Source organism: Silene latifolia, chromosome 4 (genome assembly GCF_048544455.1).
Source record: "Silene latifolia isolate original U9 population chromosome 4, ASM4854445v1, whole genome shotgun sequence".
Lineage (NCBI taxonomy): Eukaryota > Viridiplantae > Streptophyta > Magnoliopsida > Caryophyllales > Caryophyllaceae > Silene > Silene latifolia.
This window is the reverse complement of record NC_133529.1, coordinates 2,114,593-2,123,925: the sequence shown is the minus strand read 5'-3', so window position 1 is coordinate 2,123,925 and position 9,333 is coordinate 2,114,593. Positions and strand designations below refer to the sequence as shown.

Genomic DNA, 9,333 nt, shown 5'->3' with positions numbered 1-9,333 from the left:
AGATAATCCCCACTCATTTTTCTAAGATGATCTTTTTAGTTTTTTGCGGCATGCTTTGATATATTTTTCTTTAATAATAAGGAGTTGATAAATGACATGTGTCTTCTAGATCTAATTTTTACGAAATAAATCTTGTCCATGTCAAATACAAATAGTATCTTACAACTAGTTGTATAAGAGATTAAGAACTATGTATAATCGCGTCAAAGTTATCGAGCTTTCACACAAAGTTGTGAGTTATTGTACAAATTATTTAGCTTAATAATTATTCTGTTAAACTCAACAACTTTATATAATAACTCGATAACTTTGTTAACAGAGCTCGACAACTTTGTAACAAAGCTCGACAACACTGAGTAAGTTGCATATACAACCGGTTGTATAATACATTAACTGCATGCCAAAGCATCCTCTCAAATCGAGTTTACCGGAAAGATCAAAGTGTAAACCCAAGCAACTTGTTTGAAGAAAATGTTACTCTCTTCCTAAAGACTTTGCGATTAAATCATCAATTGCATTTGCAATTTTGCATACTAGAGAGACGAACAAGACTACAAGAGTAGTGTACTTGCTTGTATATTCGCCCTGAACCGGCCTATCTTGTAAGGGTTGTACGAACCGCCGAGATGGAGATATTTGGACCCAAACTCGACTCAAGAAACATACTCCCTTCCATCCACACCAAAGGTTACATTGACTTTATCACATTTGTCGATGCGCATTTTGCAACGTGTATAGCTTTAGTTACACATTATTAAAAATTATAAAAAATTAATATTCTTATAGTATTCATTATGATAAATCAAACAAGATCTCACATTACTATATTTTCTCTTTTATATTACAAATATTCAAATAATACTAAAGATTTTCTACAATCATGAATAATACCAAAAAGTTAATGTAACTTTTGGTCTGGATGAGAGGGAGTATTTATTTTTCTTTAAAGGGATTGGAGGATGAAATTCGACGCCCTAATCAGTCCGATCAATGAAACAGTAAGTAGACTATACAATCAGTTGTATTGGTTGTATAGTAAAGAATTTTAGCTTTATCAAGAATTATTTGAGTTTAGACTTAAACATTACGAGCTTTATTTGGAAGAATTTGAGTTCCATTATAAACTATTGGCGTTAAAAAATTATTATAACACTCAAAATTATATACAAGCTCAATTAGATTTAAATTTTGACATCAAAAAATAAAATATAAATAAAAAATTATAAGAGTTCGAAAAAAATACAATGTAGGTTCAATTAGATTTATTATAGTTGTATAATGCATGCTGGGTTGTATAGTAATATTTGCGTCAACGAAAGTGCTTGACTCTTGAGCAGGTTTCACTTACATTTGTCATTAACCCATCAAATCAAATCAAATCAGATTCTCAAATTAGTATCTAAATTTCAACAATTATTTTTGACGGTTACAAGTTCGTGACCTTTCACATACCCTCTCCCACTTAAACACTCATTTGCAGTTTGTAAGAGGTTACAAGCTTGTAACTGTCACAAATGAGAATTTACCGACAAGCTTTATATTGAGAATTTCTAGATTTTTAAATAACTAAATTAGTTAACAAAATTTTGAATTTTTTTACCTTTGAAACCAGATATTTTATATTAATAATTTGTAGATTTAATTATGTAGTGTCTTCATCATAAGATTAAGTTAAAATGTAAATAAAAGTAAATGTTAACTTTGGCTTATTCTCGTATTAAGCTAGTTCAATAACAATCCGTTTCACCGTAGACGGACACTATCCGTCTAAAGTTGTAGACGATAGTGATAGTCTCACAAAATGCAAGTTGGGGTATGAATTTTCCACCCACTTGCACAACTGCACTATCCAACACTTATTTTTTAAGAGGGACACTATCCGTCTACAGCTGTAACCTTTAGATTAAAAATGTTCGTCTAAAGTGAGAATTTGTGGTTCAATAATATAGTATGATCTTATAAAAAATTTGTTAAAATCAAAATTATATTACCTTTGTCTCAGTCAATAATCTACATTAATTTTACTTTTTGCTAACAAAATAAAGTATAAATGTAAAATACGAGAAATACAATGCATTAAATCAACCTGTCAAGTAATTTACATTTCTTTTCTTTCTAAAACCTAATTTATTTCTCTTTAAAGACTATGCTACACTTACATTTATAAAACATCCATGAGCATTTACATAACCCATAATTTTCCAACTTAAAAAATCTCGAGTTTAACAAAACACGTGGCACTGACACACCGCCTACCTGTAATCATCGGTCAAATGAATCCTCACATGTCTCGGAAAAACTTGTAAGTCTTGACATCTTGGACGATGAACGTAACAGCCCCAACGCACCCAAGAATCGACACAATTGTGAACCAAATCGCAATAACCGAATAAAACAACCTTAATATCAAACGTAGCCTACGGTCCGTTGGGACCGACCCCGACTTTAAGAAAAGCGATAACTGGGAAAACTAAGTCTAAAGGAGTGAACCCAATTGCTCCACAAATTGAAACAAAATCTCCAAAGAAAGGCATTGCTGCTGCAATTAAGGTCACTAGGCCCATATAACATAATGTCATTATGAACCTTAGTATATAGTATTGGACCTTTGAATTGGCCTTGTTGGTTTGAAATCTTTCCTCAAAGTATGAATATGTTGGCCTGCTGTATATCTGTATTGTAATCCACATGGTGGACCGAGACGGTCTCGTTAGTAAGGTCGGTCGAATAACAAAGTGTCTTATAAGACGGTTTTACAGTAAGACGAAGATCCGCAGATATCAACTAACTTAATTGTTAAAGTCATGAGTAGACCTGTACTCGGGCCGGGCTAGGGTCTGTCCGGGCTGGCCAGGGGCGAGCCGAGCTCTTCTGGTCAAACCCGGGCCAGACTAGGGGAAAGGAGCGGGCCGAGAGTCGGGCGGGCCGTGTGAGGTGGCGGGCTGAGGGAAGGTCAGGCCTTGGCCGGGCTGGGCTGGCCCGTGCTGTTTGCCAGCTCTAGTCATGAGAGCTGATACTCATGACCTAGGTTCAAATCCCGATCATAAAATACCCGTTTATCAAAGTAAAATTAACTCAATTGACGGTCCTATATAAAATTCCAATTATCTTACTCAAGCATCCTCTAATCTAACTGTAATCATCCAATTAAATAGTCAATACATACTCTCTTTACCCCAGTGAATTGTTTAACTTTTTTTAATTATTTTTTAGCTGTATTTAATCAAATGTAAACAGATAAATGAGACGGGCGTTGGGAGATTTGTTTTTTTGTTTTTTTTGTTTGAAAAAAACCCAAGATATAAGGATAAGTACCTGAAAACAGCCAGAAATCTGGATTACAGCAAAAACATTAGCCATAACAACAGGCCAATTTGGAGAAGTTAAAGAAGAAAGGATGTAAGGTTGAACATCGGACCCGAATGCCCAATAACCCGAAAAACCCAACTGCCAATATGTTAAGATGATCACTCCATATGCTGCTGATATTCCTCTGTACATGTTCTTCTTTGCAGGTTCTCTTACACTACTCTGTCAATATTACCCATAATTAGTTCTATTGCCCGAATTCAGTATTCAAATAACGCAATTTTCATTCTGGGTCACCGCGAAAGTGTATATACCTGAATTTCAGGAAGCATGGCATCGCCGAATGAAAATGCAATTGCTCCGAGAGCATTAAAGGCCTTGAAAACTTTAGAAGAGGTGCTTCCTTCCAAATTGTAACTTACTGTTTTCCTATCGATATTTTTCCCTGTTTTTGTTTACACCATAACACCAATGAATTTTAGGATGAAATCACAGCAGACTTATAAATATAACCGAGATGGATTAGCATACCGTCATAGATGGTGAGACCGATTGCAATACCAGCAAAGCCGATAGTGCTAGCAGTACATACAGCATTGACCCATCTTAATGAGTGAATGTTAGGAAGTTGAGACAAAAAAAGTTCCAATACACCAAATATTATGATGAAATGTTGCAAAGTTAACGGGCCGTCGTTATAGAAGTACTTGTACACTACCTGCACATAATTCAGGAAAACGAGAATAAGAGACGATATTTGTATTGAGTTTCAGTATCACCCTCTCACATGCACATGACAAGTCTTATTCATATATAGTCGTGTGAGGGTAATACTGAAACTCAGTATCAGTATCAGTTGGTGGCGCCCTATTATTATCTGTGAGACGGTAATTAATATGAGATTGAGCAAATTACCTTGATGCTACTCCCAGCAGCAATATGAATGGCAATGTTATTGCCTAAGGAAGCAACTTGTTAGAAAAATGCAATGGTCCAATATCCCCATGACCCTTCAATATTTAAGACATGGGTTCAAATCCCGTTAGCATTCATAGCAATTAGAAACCGTTTAACATTCTGCTCGTGACATGGGTTCAAATCCCGTCAGCATCAAAATCGCCCTTATGACTCTCTTTACACCCAAAAGAAACCGTATAACATTCTATATACGAGTATCTAATATCATATCATATGACTCCGTATAATATTCTATTTCGTAATTTTATGTAAATAAAATAAAGGAAAACGGACCGAAAATGCTTTCTCCAAGGGATCGATACGTAGTTTGCTTCTTGCCATTCCAACCCCATAGTGACGCGATAAGCATGCTAGAATACCACGTTACTAATGTTCCTCCCACAAGACTTGTCACGCCTGAACAATTCCAAATTGATCTATTAATAATATATACGGAGTACAAATTACAATCTCAGGGTGAGAAGTAATAATATAATACGAGTAAAGTCTATTAATCGAATCAAGTGGTGTTAGTTCAGTGGTAGCTGGGTTAAACCAAGAGTTGAGAGTAGGGGTGGGCATAATCCGGTCCGGACCGGAAAAATGGACCGGTCCGGACCGGAATCAAGTGGACCGGAACCGGAATTAAAAATTCCGGTCCGGTCTCCGGTCCACCATTTTCCAAGATTCCGTTTCGTCCGTCCGTCCGGGACCGAATTTTCCGTCCGGACTGTTTGGACCGAATGCCCGGAATTATTGTTATTTTCATTTTTTCCTTAAAGTTGTATTTTTATTCCGGTCCAATCCGGTCCAACCGTCCGATCCGGTCCAATGGACCGAATTTTGGACCGAATTTGAAAAAGTGGGTGATTCCGGTCCAACGGTCCGGTCCGATCTTGACCGAATTTTCGTCCGGTCCTGACCGAATTTTTGTAATCCGGTCCGGTCCCGGTCCATGAATTTTACCGATTCCGGTTCCCGTCCAAACTGGTTCCGGTCCGGTCCGGTCCGGGGACCTGTGCTCACTTTCTAGTTGAGAGGTCCTGTGTTCGACTACTACCAAGGCGATGATCACTGCATCAGAATTCCCCTGAAGAAGGTGTGGCTTACATGGTCCCATGGGGTGGTGCGATGGGAATCGATGCCGGGACTCAACCCCCTCGTCATAAATAAAAAGAAAAAAAAAAAAAAATTCTATTAATCGAGTCCGTTATTTTGGACTGACATGCATTTATATTAGATCCTTCTAATCAAGTCTAAACTTCAATATATATTAAAACGAAGAGGATAAAACATAAATCGGAAATTTTAGAGTGGACGGGCAAACAATGAGATATACTCCGGTAGTAATCTTGACAAAATTTAATCTTTTAGCTAAATTTTTTGAAATTTTCATTGTAAAAGACGACAGCACCTGCTAACCCCACATCATATAGCTCAAGTACCATTATTATAAACTAGCTTGAAACAATGCTACTCAAGCACAATTGAATACATATATTATGTAGAAAGAACAAGTCTTCTGCTCCCTTAGTCCCAATCATTTATTTACGTATTTTATTATTTGTGAGGAATATATTAATCAAAAAGATAAATAAATAATTGATTGGGACGGAGATAGTACAGAACTGTTTTTAAGCAAAACCGTATATTAAAGACAACTATAGCCTTGGAACTACTACTCATGCTAGTTACTAAAATTGTTTCTATAGGGGTATTTTGGTCTATAAGCCTATGGATTATAAAAATACTCATGTAAAACCGTTTCACGCAAGTATTTGTGACCTGGAAATGAAAGTTATGCATGTAACAAAAGAAGATACATACCAAGGGGCCAACCAAGAGAAGCAAGAGCAAAAGGAAGAGGAGCATAAGCAGCAGGAGTAGCAATAGTTGTAGCTACATGAAATGCTGCATGTTTCCAACTCCCTCTTTTCCTTTCACTCTTGATCTCCGTCTCCTCAACCGCGATTCTTGTACTAGAATCTCCATAGATATCACTACAAGAACTTGACATCTATATACTCTAGATCTCTAGATTCTATATGGAATTTTCAATAACAAGAGAATATACTTTTTGTTTATGTGACCTTGTTAGTCAACTCTAAGACTTGTAGTATTACATTTTGGAATCTTTGTTGACTTTAGGTGCATTCTTCTTGCACGATTCAAACACGACTTCTAGTCAAGGTTGAAGACGGTTTTATACCGCGAGACAATGTATTTTTATAAAGACAATTATTCCTTTACTGTTAATAAATGAGTTGGGTTTTTATAAAATAGGACCGTTTCACAACTGAAACAATGTGATCATCACTCTCACGTATGGAATAATAATTATTGTTAATTTTTTAACTCATTTATTATTGTTTTTGTTCCGGGCGTAATTCCAGAGCAAGTATAGTCACCACCCGTGGCTTGTTGAATGATGTCTTGAGTTGGATTCTCCCTTGGTCTTAATCGTTCCTCTCGGCCTCTCCTGCAACAATGAACGAACTGAGGGCTTGGCAGATGAATAGTATATTTAGGTTAAGTTGTGTATTTCTGGATTGGATCCTTTCCTCAATGAAGGTTGAGGAGTATTTATAGACTTCACCTTTTGTCACGTAGTGGCCAAGTGGCCAAGTGGCCAGGTGGCTAGCAGGTGGAAAGACTGATTTACCCCTCGGCCGAGGGACCTATGGCAGGCCGGCGGGCCCTGTTGACTCACCGCCGAGGGGTCTTGGATATGAGTACGCGGATATGTGTCCCGGCTGGCAGGTTGTCACGCCGGGACCCAGGTTGACAGGCCGATGGGCCGCATCGGCTAGGTTGTCTGAGTCGTTGACTTGTTGTGGACATCTTTGACCTTGCTCAGTATGTTTGACTTGGTCAGCGGTGCAGAATATGCCCCATCAATTTGCCCCCAGCGTAGTCTATGCCGTGGTATGGGCTTCGGTGTACGTCTGAGCGTATATTCTGCGCAAGTGATTTGTGAAAAATTTCCTGCATCGGCTTCTTCCGCGGCGGCTTCTTCTGCTCTGCCTAGTCCTTCTTAGGCCGTACCGTATCCCCCCTCCACATGGATGTGTATTGGGCATCCGATGTGGAAAAGAAAAGGACGCTGGCCGAGACCGAGGTTGATACTGCCGGTTATTTTTGATTGCCCCGTGCCGGTGTCTAGCTTGGTTGATTATGTTGCTTTCGGAGAAACGGATGCTTGGGAATTTGTTGAGGAAGGTGAATAGGCGGAGAGATTTGAATAGGCGTGTTGAAGACGTTTGGTCACCGTTGCATTGATTGACATAATCGTTGCAACGATTGACATCCCGTGGTTGCATGTCCGACACGTGTCCGGACGCCGATTGGTTGACGCTTCATGGGTCATTTGCTTTGATTGGTCCTGCTTCATGGGCTTTTCCCTATAAATAGGGCAATTGCTCCGAAAAATTGGCCACCAATTTCATTCTCCAAAATTTCCTTCTCTCTAAACTTCCAAGGGTTTCTTTGTCTTCTAATTTCCAGAGTTGTTACTCCGGCGAGCGTTTTCTTTAAGGTAAACAAACTAACTTTCCAATTTTTAATTTCGTAATTTCATTGTAAACATGTCTTCTGCCGATGCCGGGCCTAGTAAGCCGGGCCGTAGGTCCCCTTCTCCCGAAGTCGATCCTCAAATTCGGAGGAATGGGAGGATGATTCGATGTCGATGATGATGCGGAAGATTTTGGTGACGATCTTGAGGAGGCTCGCCCTAATAACGTGAGGAAGTACGTTATGGATCACGGCCTCGCTTGTAAAGTCCGTCTTGACCGTACTTGGACCCATAAGTTAGCCCGCTTGTTCGGTGAGATATTTTTCGAGAAACATTTCTTCTTCGGTGAGGGCTACGAAATCGTTATCCCGGAGGAGGGTCGTCGTTGTCTGTTGCCCTCCACCGGGCCACACCGGCGTATATATGCGGCATTTGGAGTTTGGGCTCCGGTTTCACTGAATGGGTATGTTGTGGCCATCCTTAAGGCCATGAACGTTGCCGTTGCCCAATTGCACCCGTTGGCCATGAGGACCATAATCGGGTTTGTCTGGCTTTGTCTCTTCAAGGGGGAGGCCCCAACGGTGAACTTATTTCGCCGACTTCACTACCTCCAGCCGTCATTCTCTGGCCGCGCCGGGTGGTTCAGCGTGCACATGGAGAAGGGTTATGTCACTGCTGACAAACTTTCCTCTTGCAAGGGCTGGCAGGGTCGGTAGGTGTACGTTAAGGTGACGAACGACTATCCGCTTCCCTGCTCCTTTCAGCATCAAGTTAACTTGCGGTGTGAGACTAAGGCGGAGCATGACAGATGGGTCTCCCGGAAGAAACTCAAAATGGATGCTGGCAGGGTTCTTCTCTCGGAGGACGAGAGGCTGGCAATGCGGCTTTTTGAGGTAGACAAAGGTGGGCTGCCAAAAAGATGGATTCCTCCGACGCAGATCATTCTTCAGGATGAGCCGCTTTGCCATGTCGGCCTCATACCGGCCCTAGCGCAGGGTGAGTGGGGTCGGTGTGAGGCCCATCACCGTTCTCGTTGTGTCTTTGAATTTTGATTTATTTCTTCTACTTAACTCTTGCTTCGTTTCTTTCGCAGGCCATTTTGGACCGGACTGCCTCGAGGATATCCTCCTGGAGAATGGGACCAACAAAGATAAAACCGTTGCTAACTTACATCCCAAAGCTCTCCCCAATGACCGCAGGAGGTCGCCGACCGATCTCATAGAGCAGCGGGTGAAAAGCTTGAGTGCGGTGGAGACCCGAGCGAAGGTTGTTAGTAACGTGCCGCGTCATACGCGCAAAACGAAGTCCTCGGCGGTGGTGGCGTCGACACCGCTCCGCCTTCCATCCCCCTGTTCGAGAAGGGGGCGGTGGAGGTCATTTGTATCTCCAACGGGGATGACTCCGACGAGGAGGAGGGCTCGCCCCTTGTCCGTAAAGAAAACAGACGGCCCATACCGCGACCGTTGATTCTCGCTGGCACGACGAGGAGACGCGCGTTTCGGCCAAGAAGGCCAAGCACGGTATTGTTCTTTCGTGGCTTCGATTTAGCTGTTCCT

General features: G+C 40.7%; 1 protein-coding gene across 1 annotated transcript; it reads right to left on the bottom strand.

The window, feature by feature from the left end:
* Window positions 1-4,231: 4,231 nt before the first annotated feature.
* Window positions 4,232-6,363, bottom strand: LOC141651976 (putative GABA transporter 2). Its single transcript, XM_074459659.1, has 3 exons — window positions 6,094-6,363; window positions 4,561-4,683; window positions 4,232-4,319 (listed from the first exon to the last, which is right to left on the bottom strand). Exons 1-3 carry the CDS (start codon window positions 6,281-6,283, stop codon window positions 4,285-4,287), a joined length of 348 nt encoding a protein of 115 aa, XP_074315760.1. The 5' UTR covers window positions 6,284-6,363; the 3' UTR covers window positions 4,232-4,284.
* Window positions 6,364-9,333: the final 2,970 nt, after the last annotated feature.

Bases quoted from the DNA above. Each gene is read 5' to 3' on its own strand.
- LOC141651976 (XM_074459659.1), bottom strand. From the start codon at position 6,283: ATGTCAAGTTCTTGTAGTGATATCTATGGAGATTCTAGTACAAGAATC. The intron at 4,684-6,093 runs GTATGTATCTTC...GGAATTGTTCAG, and splicing joins TTCTCTTGGTTGGCCCCTTG to GCGTGACAAGTCTTGTGGGA. The intron at 4,320-4,560 runs GTCCGTTTTCCT...TAAATATTGAAG, and splicing joins CCTTGGAGAAAGCATTTTCG to GGTCATGGGGATATTGGACC.